The sequence below is a fragment of the Delphinus delphis genome, chromosome 1 (genome assembly GCF_949987515.2).
Source record: "Delphinus delphis chromosome 1, mDelDel1.2, whole genome shotgun sequence".
NCBI classification, from domain to species: Eukaryota; Metazoa; Chordata; class Mammalia; order Artiodactyla; family Delphinidae; genus Delphinus; species Delphinus delphis.
This window is the reverse complement of record NC_082683.1, coordinates 706454-722741: the sequence shown is the minus strand read 5'-3', so window position 1 is coordinate 722741 and position 16288 is coordinate 706454. Positions and strand designations below refer to the sequence as shown.

General features: G+C 54.3%; 1 protein-coding gene across 4 annotated transcripts in view; it reads left to right on the top strand.

The window, feature by feature from the left end:
- GNB1 (G protein subunit beta 1) overlaps positions 1–13029 on the top strand; it is a 92240-nt gene extending 79211 nt beyond the window's left edge. For 2 of the 4 annotated variants that reach the window (XM_060013111.1, XM_060013083.1), the window contains 5 exons: positions 6894–6960; positions 8413–8614; positions 9248–9464; positions 10949–11064; positions 11303–13029. In XM_060013111.1, coding sequence (XP_059869094.1) covers positions 6894–6960; positions 8413–8614; positions 9248–9464; positions 10949–11055 — 593 coding nt within the window. In that variant the 3' untranslated portion in view covers positions 11056–11064; positions 11303–13029. Of the gene's footprint in view, positions 1–6893; positions 6961–8412; positions 8615–9247; positions 9465–10948; positions 11065–11299 lie in introns of all 4 variants that reach the window. The other 2 variants (XM_060013101.1, XM_060013092.1) reach the window with 2 other exon arrangements.
- Positions 13030–16288: the final 3259 nt, after the last annotated feature.

The following is a 16288-nucleotide window of genomic DNA, read 5'->3' as shown; positions in this document are numbered from 1 at the left end:
TCTTAGTCCGACTGTTTGCATGGTGTATTTCTTCCCATCCACTTAACTGTATTTATAAACAGAGCCCCTTAGAGACAGCACACACTTGGTTCTTTCTTTTTATCCACTCTAAGTGTCTGCCTTTCGAATAGTATGGGGTTCTGTTTCATGCAGTGTGGGTGCAGTGGGATTTGGCTCTCTCGCTTTATGGTGTGCTCTCCTTTGCTGCCTTCTTTTGGGTTACTTGATGTTTTAGAATTCTATTTTAGTTTTATCTGTTGGCTTTTCTGGTTACCTCCAAAAAAGGGTTATGTAGGGATTGCAGTGTACATTCATAATTTTTCACGGTGCACTCAGAGTTATACTGTATCCATTTAAATGAAATACAAGAATCTTGTGGCCGTAAATGCCCATTTTCTGCCCTTCCTCGTTCTTTATGAAGTTTTGTAGGCGTTGCGTCTCCACGTGTTATAAGCCCCACAATATATTGTTCTGTTTGTTTCCTCTAAGTGTTCGTAGCCACTTGAAGAAGTTTGAATCGCCTTTTACCTTCACTCAAATCTTTACCATCACGTCCTGAACACGTGAGCTTTTTTCGGGGTCCCTTCAGCCTGATGAACTTGCTTTACCGTTTCTTACTGTGAGTGCAGGTCTCCTAGCAGTGAATTCTGTCTCTTTTCATTTGTCTGAAAATGTCGATTATCCTTCATTCTTGAAGAAGTTTTTGCTGGATGGATTTAATTCTGGGTCGGTATTATTTTCTTTCAGCACTCTTAAGATTTTTCTTTGCTTTTTTGACAGTTTGTGGCGTGCCTTGGAGTGGCTTTCTTTGTTTATTGTGCTTCAGCGCCTTGAATTTGTAAAGTTTTGTCTTTCACTAAATTTGGGAAATATTAGAAATCCATTTCCTGTTCTTTGTTCTCTTTTTGTGCTCCAGTGGGTGCATGTTCGCATCGTCCCTTAGGTCCCTATGGTTCTGTTCTTGTTTATTCCGTCTCCCGCTTCCCCAGAGCTGTCCTCCAGTACACGTGACTTCTGTCACCTCCAGTGTGTTGTTAAGACTACCCAGCAAGCCGTATATGCCAGATGTTCTGTTTCTCAGTTCTAGAATTCGTTTGCTTTTTTAAAACAATCGTTCTTATTTTCCTGCTGACGTTTCCTGTTTATTTGTGACGAGCATATTTAGGATCCTTGGGCAGAGTTCCAAGAGCTGGCTTTAAAATTCTTACCTGCCAGTTCCAGCAGCCAATCCCTTGAGGTTTGGTCTTGGTGGCTCTTTCCTCTTGAATATGGGCGACATTTTCCTGCTTCTTGGTACATCTAGTGATTTTGACTTGTGTCCTGGGCTTTGTGCAGACTCTGTTCCCCTGAAGCCCTGCCATTTCGTTCCGTTGGGAGCAGCCACACAGCCGTGTGGGAGCAGCTGTCCTGCCTGTGTGGTTTGGACGGATGTTGGGGCAGTAGGTGTGTGATTTTTAGGGCCTTCTGTGGCTTTCTCCTTTCCAGGTTTCCTTCTTGCACTTTCCAGTTGTGGTTGACCAGAACCCTATTTACTGGCTGTTCAAGAAGGTTGGGCCATAGATCTGCATCTGAGATGTGGCTGCAAGAGGCGGCCTGCCCTCAGGCACAGGACAAGCAAGCTTGTTGAAAAACAAGCTCACCCAGTGCCTTTCTCTTCTCCCAAGTGCAGGCTCCCCTCCGGTTTGTCTGCTTCTGCTTCCAGTGCTTTCAGGTTTTTGTTTTTATATTTGTCCAGAGCTCGTGGTGGTTTCTGTGGGAAGGTTGCTCCTGGGGGTGGGAACCCCCCTTCTCGGAACCCAGCCTAGGCTGCCTGCCCCATCCTTGTAAACTGGGGGTTCTGTCCAGTGAGCACCCTTCCTAAACCACTTTGCTTATAGCGTTGATGAACTCACAGCACATTGAAAAACACATTCTTACTGTTTATCGATCCCTTATTATCAGATTCAGTGTATGGACTTCCATTTTTAATTAAATCTTTTTAACACTTTATTTGCTGAAACAAAAAAATAAATCTAGTACTAGAATGTTTTCGAAATTTTGTTTCCTTCATGTATCATGAAATTTTACTTCTTTGGGAGTTGAGTGGTGGTGTTTTTTTAAACATCTGGCCTCTTAAGAGTATTTGTGACTTTCTTCAGACATGATACATAATTCAGCTTCAAATCAATAAAGGTTAAAACTTGGTAAATTCAAATAGCCTCACTTTAGTCAGGGGGTAAAGGTGTGAATGGTTAGTGGGTTCAAGATCTGAGGATGTGCGGTCTGCATCTTGTCTCAGTCCTTCTAAGCCTCCGTCTGATGACGTTAGTGCTCATCACTCAGGCATCTCTCTCTGGCCTGAGCCTTAAGTTGAGAGCTCTCTGTTAAGCTATGGTTGGGACATTTTGTCGTAGAGTCTTAGAAACTCAGTTGCGCAGAAAACCCACCTTGGTGCTCTTCTCAGCGGTCTCCCTGAGCCCTCAGATGGTGTCTGATGGAGTGAGGGCGGGAGTCGAGCCTCTGCGCTCAGTTTCAGGAGAGAGGCTCTTGGTGGTCAGTTTTGTGTTGCTGTTGTTTCCAGAAAATACAAGGGCCCATATGGAACAAACAGAAGCTTCCTTCTCTAGAGTTGGCCACCCAGGCTTTGGAAACGCTAGCAATACTTGAGAGAGCAAACATCAGATGGCGTTCTATCTTCTGGTGTTTTGCCTTTTAAGTTTCTATCTTAAGGAGTAAAGGATGCCCTCTGGAAATGGTTAATGGAATGAATTCACAACGATTGAGACGGAACATTTATCATTATTGCTGTTGCTGTGAATATATTACGTATAGAATAAAACTTGCTGAGTGCTCTCTTGGTGAAAATAATAATACAAAGGCATTAGATTGTATATTTGAGAAATTAGTAATACCCTAAAAGCTCATTCTCCTTTCCTAAACCTCCCATCGCGGTGCAGACACATTTACCCTTTCTGAGATCACCATGGTCAAGAATTGAGCCAGAGGTTTCCTGGGGGTGACATGACTGCCTTGTACTCTTGCCAGAAGCCCTTGCGGTGGCTGAAATTTCGTTTTCAGGGATGATTTGTCCATGCTACCCGGGGCTTGAATGCACGTGAAAGCACAGTGGACGGGCCCCCTGGCCTGTTAGTTGCTTCTTTCCTGACAGGCGCCAGCAGGCCCCGCTCTGGGAGGAAAGACGTGTCCCACAGTTCTGCTTCGGGCCACACTGTGCTGCTCTGCGGCGCCCTGTTCTTTGGCAGTTAGTTAACGTGACAGCAGTTTTAGGCTTTCTGTGGTCACAGTCTGGGAAACTCAGATCCCACTGCTCACTTCCTGACCTCACGGACTGCGCCGCCGGCTCAGCTACCCTCTGGGCTTCCCTCCAGCCGGCTCAGCCCCCCAGCAGCAAGAGCCCCCTCTCCCAGGCTGGCCACAGGTCCTGGCTGTGCCTGCATTCAGCCTGAGAGGATGCGTGAACCTCCGGGTGGACGGATGCACCCGGCCTGCTGCTGGGTGCTTGTCCTTTGGCATCAGCAGTTTCTGGGTTTGTCTCTTTGGGGTGGCGTTTCCTCACTCGCAGGCCTTCATGTTACTTCGTTGTCTCTCTTTCGTTTTCACGGAGCTGCTCAGAGAACGCACCCTCTGCTCCGGGTCTCCGCTCCCCTGTGCACCTCCGAGCTGATCGGCGGCTTTCCCTCCCCACCCAGCCAGCTGCCCCCGCCTCCCCCAGGTGCTGGCTGGGCGAAGACTGCCAGCGTGATTCACCGTAGAAAGTTGGGAAAGTAACATTTCTTCTTCTGTGTTTTTAACTTCTAATCCCATCCAGAACTGCAGCGTTGTCCTGCAGAGGTGGAGAGGGTTCCGTTGTAAGGTGCGCCGATTTGTCTCTGTCGTCGGTCATTGCAGCAGTTCCCGGCTTGTCACTAGTGCGCGTGTTGTGGCTGTAAATACTGTTCTTGCAGAGGAGTGACTTCTCAGGCCATAACCGTGTTCTTGGGATGAGTTCCCTTGGCTGCGCTGTTTGGTTCGGGGCAGCACTCGCGGCGGCTCACGTGTCTGTGCACGTTGGTCTTTGGTTTTGCCGTCTGGCGCAGCTGCCTTCTGGATGAGGAGGTAAGCTTGTCTGCCTCTCCGGCCCAGGTTCCCATCAGCGACACCCTGTCATGAGACCGTCCCCCTTCCCTCCCACGGGTCCTTGACCTGAGCGCCTGCCCTGCCTCACTTCAAGCCTCCTCCCCTCTGGACTGCTGCCAGCTCGTCCCCGCGCCAGGCTGTCCCCAGCGCACCTGTGTCCCGCAGCCACTTGTCTCCGTGAGGCCTGGCACCTCCACACTTGGTGCCCACTTTTGTCAGGGTCTGTTTTCCCTGCCCCTCTGGAGGCCTTCGTAAGGCAGCAGCGCCACTGGGCCAGCCCCCCTTCTGCTGAGGACACTCACACACTGACACGGCCCCTTCAGGGAATTTGCTCGCTCTTATATAAGCAAAGACAGTAACTGCCACCGTTCGTTGAGAACTGAAATGTGCAGACAGCTCCGTTCCTCCCGATAATTCTCCAGAATGATCCCAGTTCCTCTGGGAAGCCTGGGGCTCGTGAGCCAGCTCACGGGAACATGCACTGCAGGTTAGCAGCTGCGCTGAGAATCGGGCCTACTCTGAAGCCACTGCCCACCTCCCAGCCAGAACGGCCCCACAGGCTTCCCCGGAGCCCGGGTGCCCCTTCATGGTCCCCGTGCACAGGGGGCGTCACTGGCCTCCTGGGACACTGGGCTTGTGGGGTCGGCTGCCGAGCCCGCCGGCTGGACGGTCTGGTGTTCATGGTTGGTGAGCTCCCGTCTCAGGGCTGTTGAGTCTTGATGCTCAGTACTTGTTTGTTAACCTAATTTAAAAGCTGGTTCCGGGACTTCCCTGGTGGTCCAGTGGTTAAGACTCCGTGCTCCCAGTGCAGGGGACCTGGGTTTGACCCCTGCTCAGGGAACTGGATCCTGCGTGCCGCAACTAAGACTCGGCACAGCCACATAAATAAATATAAAAAGAAAAGCTGGTTTCCACCTTTTCTTTCTGGGAGGAAAAAAGATTTTTGTAAAAAATATAATATCCACCTGGTTATTGTTTTTTTCCCTCGATGTACAAAATACAGAGACCAAAAAAGTGAGTCGTGAGCCAGCAGCTCTGACTTTGTCTAATGAAAAGTAGTATTTGGCTAGGGTTGGCCCTTGAACACGCAGGCTTGAACTGCACTGGTGCACTTACGCCTGAGGTTTGTCTCCAAATACAGCACACAGGAGCCCGGTGGGCAGCGTCCCCAAGGAGACTGAGGAAGCGCTGTCACGAGGGCCGACTCCAAGTTCTCTGCAGATTTCCAGCCTCGAGGAGGCTGGCACCCCCGGCCCCCATGTTGTTCAGGGTCAGCTGTGTATATTTTGAAAGCTCAAACTACAGGAAGTTAGAAAACGAACACCAAAGCCACCCCAGTGCTCTCCACACGCAGTCTCTCAGGTCCCTGAGACGCCCTCGCCCAGGACCAGGCCGGGCTCCGTGTGTGCTGCCCCGCCCCTCCTCTTCATCTGCATGTGTCTTGGGGTCTTCACAGCATTTGTGGTCCCCAGGGACCATGTGTGGTTCTGTAGATTTGGTCATTTCCCACAGCCTGCCTGGCCCCTGAGGGTCAGCCAGCTGACGTGTGCTGACCATCCGAGGCCCTGAAGAGGCCAGAGCAGGTTGCTAGTGCTCGAGAGCCGAGGCTGTAGCCGGCAGCCTCTGGTCCTTGGGGCGGGAAGCTCGTGGACTCCCTTGGGCTGGACCACCGCCTGCACAAGGTGGGACAGAGGTCATCTTTGAGGTCGTGTCTCTTCGTGCTGTTGACCTAGGTGTGCCCCTGTATGGCCCTGTGTGAGACCAGGCGGTGCTGCCGTCTCCACGACGCTCCTCCCTGTCTGCTGGGATCCCAAGTCAGACAGGCTAGTGCTGTGATGGCGGGTGTGAGGGTCCCAGGGCTGGTTCCCAGAAGGCTGGCTTGAGCGAGGGTGAGAGTGTGCCAGGAAGTAAGTGCTGTTCTCGGAGCGGAACTTAGGCTGAGACTCAGCGGGAAGAGAGCCCGTGTGGTCCCTGGTGTCCTGTGGACGGGACGTGGCCTCCAGCGAGCACTTGACCACAGGTCCTTGTCTAGGCACGTCGTTGCTGTTTTGAAATGGTTCTCTCTCTGTTTTTTCTATGGGAGACAGTACAGTAATATGTTAGATAAGTGCTTTATTTTCCCAATATTCTTATACTTTACACATCAGCAGCCTTCAGTGGGCCTCCTCTCTGTATTTTGTCTTTGATCTTACTGATTCACACAGCGTCACACGTGGCTCTGGTGTGGATTGGGAAGACCTGGCAGGCATGCTTCTCCCTGGCAAGAGCCCGGCCTGCTGGGGGCAGGAGCTGCTCTGCCACCATCCCCTGGGCCCTCTGGGGGCAGGTGTGCTTACCTTGCACGTGCAGTTCTCAGGGTCACCTACACTAAGACAGAAGCAGCACTTGTCCCGTAGAAAACAAACCCACCCCCACGCCCATCCTCCTCTCTGGCTCTGGCCCCTGCAGACCCTCCGTCCCTGCTCCTCCCGACGTGTCCAAAAGGGCAGGGGCGGACAGGTGCACTTGCCTCCCGAGCCTCTTGGGGCGCCGTGCTCACCGGAGTCCAGTCCTGTGGGCCTGGGGCTCTGACTCTTGCCCGGCAGTGCGTGTTGTCCGTGCTGCTTTCTTCCTCTTCGCAGCACACACGGCAGGGGCCGGGGGTGGTGGACGAGGTATTTGTCTCCCTTGCTGTGGACCTTCCCGCCATAGTTGTTCTGCCAACGTGTTCTTCCATTTATAAGATCATAGAGTCGGGGGCTCGAATTCTGGGGCCATCGTGTGGCTCTGTTTTCCAGGTTACCTGTCCTGCTGCCGTTTTCTGGATGACAATCAGATTGTTACCAGCTCTGGAGACACCACCTGGTGAGTACTTGCGCGCCAGACCTGTCCTCGTGCTGCTTGCTTTGGCCCGTAGCTCGAGACGCAGGGGAGTTCTCAGTTAGGCCATTTTAACTGGAAATGGCCAGGCGGCTTCAGACACACGTGGCAGTGAGTGGTGGGTGGGTTCGTGGTGCGCTGTGCAGATCTGAAAGCTCAGAGTTGGATTTTGAACAGCAAAGAACTGATTTTGAAACTACAGTTTTGCATGAAATGCCCGCTTTTCTCCCCCCTGCAGATTTTACCTTTGCAGGCCGTCTTTAGTAGCACCTGGGGGAGTGGGTGTGCTTTAGTCCCTCGCTAAGGTGAGCACCGCCTCACTGTGGACTCCGAGCACAGCTTTAAAAAACTTGCCACTTGTCACAATTTCACGTGAGCTGTATCCAACTAATTAATTTTTAGAGTTTCCCCTTACTTTCGGATAGACCACGTAAAGCTCTGTAATGTTTTCACTCGAAGCACCAAAGCGTATCTTTTTAAATCTTTAGGTAGTTGAATCATGTTAGGCTTACACTCTCCTCGTGGGTTATTCTGGTCCTTGGAGGCGTGTGGTAGTCAGGAGCCAGCGGGCCGCACAGTGGGCAGGGGTGCCCCGGCCAGGTCCTGTTTCCTGAGGTGTCCTTTATGTATGTCCAGAGGTTCACCGAAGATTTATGGTCTGTCTGGACTGTCAGTTGGGGAAGAATTTCTGTATTAGAAGATACTTTTGAAAGCTTTTTCATTCATGAGGGATGTTCTTCAGACCCTGGGAATGTCTTGCTTCCTTCTGTCATCCCTCAGGCCCTAGCAAGGGGCCCTGCACGCTTGGATTTGGGTGGTTGGGCTGAGCCGGGTTTTCTGCGAGGCTTCCGGTGGCGTTGCTTCTGTGGGTGAAGCACAGAAACAGCACACGCTGTCCTCGCGGCGCTGCTGTGTCTCACCTTTGATTGCCCTCCGTGTAGCCACCCAAGCTGACGGCTGTGGGCCCGAGCTTAGCTCTGCCACCGCTGAGTGACCCCAGTTAAGGGCCGTCATCTCCTCGTCCCAGCCCGTGGGACCCTGGAAGGCATGGAGCTGGCAGCAGCAGGGAGCGCGTTTTCTGTCCAGCCTGGGATGGCAGCCGGGAGCTTCCTGCTGCCCCTCGCTGAGCCCACGCGGGGGGCCGCATGCATCCCTCCTTGACAGGGACTCGGGCTCCCTCTTTTGTTGGTGTTTGAGTTGACGTGGAAATCACAGTTACCGTAAAGCCCGTGGGCGTGTGCTCATCTGTACTGTGTTTGTTCATTGCGTTTATTCGTTTGCTTTGTAACAAACCCTTCTAAACAAAGTCGGATTACAGGTTTTAGAGTTGCCTTAAGTGCAGACGTTTACTGCCGTCCTGGGGGGTTTGAAGGACCGTTTGTCACAGGACTAGTCTCCTGCGCAAGTGGGGTGACCGCTGTCATTGCTCTGCTCCAGTGCCCTGTGGGACATTGAGACCGGCCAGCAGACGACCACGTTCACTGGACACACCGGCGACGTCATGAGCCTTTCGCTCGCCCCGGACACCAGACTGTTTGTCTCTGGTGCTTGCGATGCTTCAGCCAAACTCTGGGACGTGCGAGAAGGGATGTGCCGGCAGACCTTCACCGGCCACGAGTCCGACATCAACGCCATCTGTGTGAGTTGGGGTCCGAGGTGCGGGTCGGGGGCCCTTCGCCGGCCGTTAGCAAGTTAGAGTCCTTCTCTGGAGCCACGGGCTGCATCGTCAAATTTGAAGATGTTTTCAGAATTAGATGGTCTCTCTTTTCTATGCAGATACAGTCAAATTGAAAAAAACGCCCTGTGGGAGACTTAGCTGTGACTTGATCTGTCCTTGCTGAGGCCTGGCGTATCTCCCGGCCTTGGGGTGACCAGTGACTGTATCACGCGGCTTCCCCCATCAGGGGACGGGCAGCGCCGCGGCTGAGCCCCTTGGCCCAGCTCTGCGGGGGCGCGCGGGGCGCGGCGGTTGAGGGAGCCTGCCCTTGTCCCCGGCACCGTGACGGGCGGGCCCGGTCTCGCGAGGAGCCGTCCTCCTCGGGTTCAGCCTGGCTGCCAGCAGCCTGCAGGGAGCCCAGCCCGTCAGTGGTGGCCACTCTCCCGCTGCTCCTTTGGGAGGCCGAATGGGGAGGGGAAGCCGGCTCTGGGGAGGACGAGCACGTTGCGCCACCCCCGTGCGGGGCCCGCAGTCGCTCTGCTGTCGGGCAGTTCACGTTCACAGTATTTCTTTCTGTGCATTTGCGAATCATCTTGGTTCGCTTTCTCTCTCCAGTTCTTTCCAAACGGCAATGCGTTTGCCACTGGCTCGGACGACGCTACCTGCAGGCTGTTCGACCTCCGTGCGGATCAGGAGCTCGTGACTTACTCCCACGACAACATCATCTGCGGGATCACCTCCGTGTCCTTCTCCAGGAGCGGGCGCCTCCTCCTCGCGGGGTACGATGACTTCAACTGCAACGTCTGGGACGCCCTCAAGGCCGACAGGGCAGGTAGGCAGCGGCTGCGCCTGGCCGGCTGAGACGCGAGCTGAGACGTGTGGGCCCGGCAGGGGGACGGGAGGCAGGCCAGTGGCGGCGGGCTCTCGGCCGCACACGGTGGGCAGGAACGGGCCAGCCGCGTGGTCTTCACGGCCCCCCTCCCATCGGGCCTGTTGGAAGCACAGACTGGAGCTCACACGTGAAAGGCAGGCGAGAGGTGTGTCCTTCCCAAGTGCATTAAAACGCAGGTTGTGCAAAAGACGAGAACTTGCAGTGTTGAAGACGGGGGTTCAGGCGCCTGAATGCTCCATGAGCATCAGCTCATGGAGTCTTCAGTGCTGGAGAGGGTGGGGAGGGGAGCGTGGCTCCGAGCCCGTGGCCCCCCGCTCTGGGTGGGTCTGCTTCCCGCTCTGCATTGAGCCCCTCTTGCCTCTCCTGCTCCCCCACGTGCCCCCAGCGCCCGCGGCCTCTGCCCCGACAGTGCCTGCTGACACTCAGAGGAGTGCAGGAGGCGCATGGGGGTGCTCTGAGATGTGGCTCGGATTCCTCTGGAAAAATGTGGAACTTTTGGCTGATGACTGCTGAGTGTCGACAGGAGGCCCTGCCTGTCTTGGGGGGCGGGGTTCACTCTGTGATATCCCAAAGGCCCTCCCTCAGCGTCCATCACCAGCCTTCTGTATTCTGTGCTCTGCACCAGGCCCCGGGCATCACAAACAAATGAAGAACAGCCTACAGCCTTCACTGTTGTGCTGTATTTTTGTTGTGCTTTCTGTTGCTTCTTTTAAATAAATGTATTTATTTATTTTTGGCTGTGTTGGGTCTTCGTTGCTGCGCATGGGCTTTCTCTAGCTGCAGCGAGCAGGGGCTGCTCTTCGTTGCGGTGCGCGGGCTTCTCACTGCGGTGGCTTCTCTTGTTGTGGAGCACGGGCTCTAGGCGCGTGGGCTCAGTAGTTGCGGTGCACGGACTTAGTTGGTCTGCGGCAAGTGGGATCTTCCCGGACCAGGGCTCGAACCCGTGTCCCCTGCATTGGCAGGCAGATTGTTAACCACTGCGCCACCAGGGAAGCCCCCTGTTCCATTTTTTATTTAAGCATTTTACCGTCGGGAGTGCTCAGGAGTCGGTGCAAGAGGCCCTAGGTTGTTCAGTGTGTGTGTTAGTGCCTTTCAGTTGTGTGTGTTCCTTGTTGTCATGCTGTTATCCACGTGTCTTGATAACAGACACGTTGCCAGATTCTCCAGTGTGTTTTCCTTCTGTGTGAATCCCTCCCGCGGCCGTGGGCACGTCCACCATGGGAGAGGAGCACGCTGACCCTTCCTCGCCTTGGACAAGTGTGGGCATGAGCTTCAGTTTAGTTTCCACTTGACCAGGCTTCCTCTCCTTCCTGGTGCCCTTTCCTCACCACTGAGGCCTGGCAGGGACTGAACCTTGGGGGCTTCTGGGTCTGCTTCAGGGAGTGGCTGGATCCAGGGGTGACCGTGCTGTCATCTGCTCCCAGGGGTCTTGGCCGGGCATGACAACCGCGTCAGCTGCCTGGGGGTGACTGACGACGGGATGGCCGTGGCAACAGGGTCCTGGGACAGCTTCCTCAAGATCTGGAACTAACACCAACAGGTAAGGAGCAGCCCCGTGCCCTCCCTGCTTGTAGCTCTACGTATGACATTGTGGGTCGGGGTTTCTAAGATTAATTTGGATGTAGTTGATCTGGACTTGTGGGCACGTGAGCATTGGTGTCAGCTTGGAGCACTTCCTGTGCCCTCAGCCGCGAGCGGGTGCACCCATCATGCTGACTGTGCACCTGCACCAGGGTGTCCGTTTCTCTTCATGTTTCTCTAAACTCTGTTTAAAGCAGCAGGTGGACGCCGCTGTGACTGGAAGACCATTCCAACCTTGGAGCGTTACAGTGATAGCATTTCCAATCCACCCCTACTAACGCGGATGCCCTGCACCCCTCAGAACTTCAAAAGGGCAAGACCTTTTCCCTTCACTTATTGCTGAAACCAAGAGCACAATTCCCATTAAGAGAAGAATCTCTGTGCTGTAAACTAAAACAAATCGTGCATTCCTTCCGGGACCATTGTCTTTGTTTTTCTTTTTTTTGTTTGTTTTTCTTTTTTTTTTTTTTTTTTTTTGTCTTGAATGAATTTAAAAGGAAATACTATAATAAAAATGTTAACCAGAAGGTAAACTTGAGTGTAATTGTAAGGCAGACACACTTTTCTACTAGTTTCTTTGAATTCTAGATCAGTGATCCTGTTTTGTGATGTTCATGGCGAACAAGTTGAGGACTTCATCTTGTAATTGATTCTAAGTTTCAGATTGTGTTTGTAACAGGATTTTGCAGACATTCATATTTCCTTCTTAAAATATATTCCTTTCTGTTCAGTAGTTAAACAGAGAAAGAGGGTCTAGTGCAGCCTCTCTGGAATTGTTAATGATGTAAATTTAGTCCCTAGTTTTTTTACTTTTCGTCTCGTGTCACATGATCGTTGTGTGCACACACGGCATAGAAGGGTGATGCTGAGAAGTCAAGGAACAGAGCACGCGCCGTGGACGAACAGTGAACACCAGTTAGGCACCTTTGCTCCCCAACCCGCTCTCTCTACCTTCTCAGTTCAGTTTTTAATCTCACCCTGGGTCTCCTTGTGAAGTTGGAGGGAAGTTTATACAACAGCAACAGCGCGACACTACCCTGTGCCCCACCCTGACCGTCAGGAGCCTCTGCTCTCAAGCGAGGTGCCCGTCCTGTGCTTGGATAGTCAGTCAGTTATTTGTGTATGAAACAATGTACAAATCAATGTTTTGAAAATAATGATCTCAAACTTTCTAAGTTAAATTTTAAAAAATTTGATCGTTTGCCATATCGGGTGGGTTTACTCTTAGAATCGCATGCTGTAGAAATGCTCAAAAGTGCATATAGGACTCAGTCCTTAGATGTTCTCTTTCTTTTCAGAAATAACCTCTTTAAAGCTGTAACCATTGCTCCTCTGTGCACACGCATCGCATCGGAAGCCGTGCAGCCAGCGGCTCTGCACACTCACCTAGCGGGATATTCACTGTTTTCTTTATTCCTTTAAAAACAAGTCCTGTTCCAAACGATTGCTGTTGGAATTGGGGGGTGGGGCGGGGTGGTACAGGGAATGGAGACCCCGGCCTCCCTTTGTGGATTCCTCACAGCCCGGCTCTCCCGTGGAACCAGCCTTTTGCACCGAGGCAGACCATTTTTCTAACATGCAGACGTCCCTGGTTTTGTGCGTGTCCAGTGTGGAGCAGTGGCGTTGGGACGGCGCAGGCCTCCTCCCCGCACCAAGCACTCCCGTAGAGGCAGCAGCGGCTTCTCCATCCTGTGTTTGCACCATCCTGTGTGCCCTGTGCCCTGGACCCGCAAAGAGTGGGACAAGCACCCCCCCCCCGGCCCCGGCCCTACCCCCCTCGGCACCCCTGTAGAGCTCTCTGCACCCTGTCCCTCACCTTTTGTATTTAATTTTAAAGTCAGTGTACTGCAAGGAAGCTGGATGCAAGATAGATCCTATATTCACTGTACTGTTATTTAAGATGTAATAAAGCAGTTTGACATGAGGGATTTTGGCGTGGCTGCTCATTTGTGGGGCTGTTTCGGTGTCTGGGGGGCAGCTGCCCTCCCCTGGCTGCCCCCTCTTCTGCCCATGTGACTTTTTGTCCCCCTCACAGAGAGTCCATGAAAGGAGCGGCCGGTCCTCAGATGGGCCTGCAGAGCAGCAGCATGCCACCAGCCCTGGCCCCCTGTCACCACCCAGACCGTGGTCCTCTCATCCCCCGGCAGCGTGAGTCTCCCGAGTGGCTGTCCGACCTTTCTCTCCTCTCTGAGCCTCTGCCCCTACTGGTGGCCCTCCCCTACTCTTCCCTCCCTAAGATACTAAGGACGTTACTCCAGAGACATACTTCCCTTCAGATGATAGAACAGTTTTCATCTTTGTCCGAATGAAAAGACCTGCATCTTGCAAGAAAAAATGAGCATCTGCCCCACACCCACGAGAAGCAAACACTTCATTGCACGTCAGTGAGGAAGCCTCTCACTCCACCGCTTCCCTGGACCCCAGCCCTGCCTTCTGTGCCTTCGTGCTAAAGGATGTGATTTTCTTTTAGTCCGAAGTATTCTGTGTAAGGTTATGAAAGGTAACTTGGTAATTCCCACGGGTCAGATTCATAAGTAAGTGAAGACTGCTCTCAGCGGGAAGTACTCCCTCCTGAAGCTCCCTTTTCCAATTGTCAGGAAGACACAGGCAGTCGGTCCTCCTGGCCCTGCCCGTGGGGAGGGGTGGGTGGGACTGGCGCGATGGCAGCGGTCTCTCCTACAAGGACCATGGGCGCGGCCTCCCGGCGGTTGACAGCCTGAACAGTGGGCTCGCCCGGTTTCAACCTCCTCCCCCGCATCTCTCTGGAATAAATCTGCTCTTTGCACGTTTTAACGCTGCCAGCTGTCTCAAAATGCCAGAGAGCATCTAAGGTGCTCCCTGGGCTGGCAGCCTGAGTCCTTGGGAGGGAGGGTCTCCTGGGGTCAGGAAGCAAGCCTTTATCCTGGCACAGGGACACATCTGCTGTCGGCCACCCTCAGAGGGGCATGGCGTGGGCACAGGAGCCTCAGCAAGGGCTGGCTAGACTGGGTGCCCTCTGAGCTGGGGCCAGGGGAGCTGAGACTCAGCCCCTCTGCTTGCTGGCCTCGAGGCCGCCCTCCCACCTTCTCAGCAAAGTGGTCACTGAAAATAGGTGTCCGGGGGCACTAAGAGGACAGCCAGGCGGTGGTGTGAAGCGAAGCGCGTTCCGCACTGCGCTGCCTGGCGTGAGCCTCGGATTTCACGCTTGAAGCCTGGGACCCCTCAGCCTCCTGGGCCTGGATGCACCCGGGAAGTGATGATCTCCTTGGCCCACCCTCCTCCAGGGTGCCTGCCCTTCCACCTTCCTTCCTTTGGCCTCCGCCCCTAGCGTCTGAGGTGGCAGCTGGCTCTGGTGAGCACACCTGTTGCAGGTGCAATGCCCACGCTCCGCCAGACCCTCGGCAGCTACACGTGAACTGGGGCCTTGCGGGAGCTCTAGGGTCACCTGCACCCCGATGCTGGGTCTCCTCGCCTCTTCCAGCACCCAGCGTTCACGTCCACTCGAGGTGTCCACCCCACCCGGCACCAGCACCCATGATGCCTGACCCTTCACGCAGAGCGCACAGCGGGGTCCTCGGCGCCCCCCTGCCCACCCCAGCGGTTCCTCTTCCTCCTAATGTGTGAGAGCAGGAAAAGGCCACCCCACCCACACCACTCTGCTTGTCTCCCCCCAACCATTCCCCACTCCTGGAGTTCGGCCAAATTCTGCCCCTTCACGTCCTCCCTGTGTGATCTGGGGCCAGTTACTTGGCCTCTCTGTGCCTCTGATTCCCCGTGTGAAAACTGCAACAAGAGCACTTGCTCCTAGACACCTTGTGAGAGTTTGGCGAGTCCCACGTCTGTGAGGTGCTAGAGCAGGGAAGGGCTGCTCACGACTTCGCTCTCAGAGACACACACACACACACACACACACACACACACACACACACACACACGACTTCGCTCTCAGAGACACACACACACACACACACACACGACTTCGCTCTCAGAGACACACACACACACACACACACACACGACTTCGCTCTCAGAGAGACACACACACACACGACTTCGCTCTCAGAGACAGAGACAGACACACACACACACACACACACACACACACACACCCCCACCCACCCACCCCCACCCCCAGGCTCCCGCCGCCCGCCAGGTTCCCTCAGCCTAGCTACCCTCTGGCAGCCCTCTTCCTGGATTTCAGCAGGCCGTGCCCCCGCCCGAACACCTGGAGGGTTTGTTCCCTGCAGTATTGTGCGCCTGGCACTTAGTGGCCCGGCAAGAAGAGGGGCTGCCCGATCCCAAAGCCAGCCCAACCAGGAGACCGCCAAGTCCGTGATTCCGGACACTGGCCCCTGGGGAGGGCTGGGAAAAGTGGGACAGAAGGGGCCGGACTTGTCCAGGGCATGCTGGCTGGAGGCCAGAACTGGGGAAGGTGGCCTCTGGATAGCCTGAGACACTCCCTGTCCACAGGGAGCCTCGGTGCCTCCCGGCCACACCTGTCACCCAGGCCCCTGGCCACTTCCTTTTTTGGGTGCTGGGAAGCCTCCCTCTACCCCATTCCCCTCCAGCAGGCACAGCTGAGGCCTACTTCCCCAAGAGCTGGGAGCAGAACCCCAAAGAGGAAAACCCTTTCCACACCCTGCACCCCAAATCCAAGGGCACCTCCCTTCCTGAATGAGTCCAGCTTTGGAGAGGCAGCCCTATCCACTGCATCCTCTGTGGTCCCCCATCTTTCAGCCCTCAGAAGAGTAGGAGTCCAGGTTTTGGGGGGTCTAAAGCTTAAACAGTAGGGGAGCCATGTTTAAGAAAAAGAACACAAAGAAACAAATACCAAATTAAGAGAGTCCTGCACCTCTGGCACTGGGGAAGTTTACACCTCTGGCCTTTCCTGAACACAGACCCTCTGAAGCAGACCCGGCATCGTCTGCCCATCCCACTGCCCACGTTGGCCTGACTGGCACCCATCTCCCACCCCCACGCCCGCCTGCATCCCTGCTGCTGACCCCTCCCTGTCCCCACCACTGCCCGGCTCATTCCAGCTCAGCCTTGGCCCTCAGCCCAAGCAAGATCTCCTCTAGGAACCTTCGGGAGGCCCTAAAGTGCCCCTCCCAGCACTGGCCTTATGGATTGCGGGGTGTGACTGGGAGGCTCCGCAATCCCCGGAGTGGGCCCAGGGCCTGCTGGGAGATTGCACAACAGGCTCT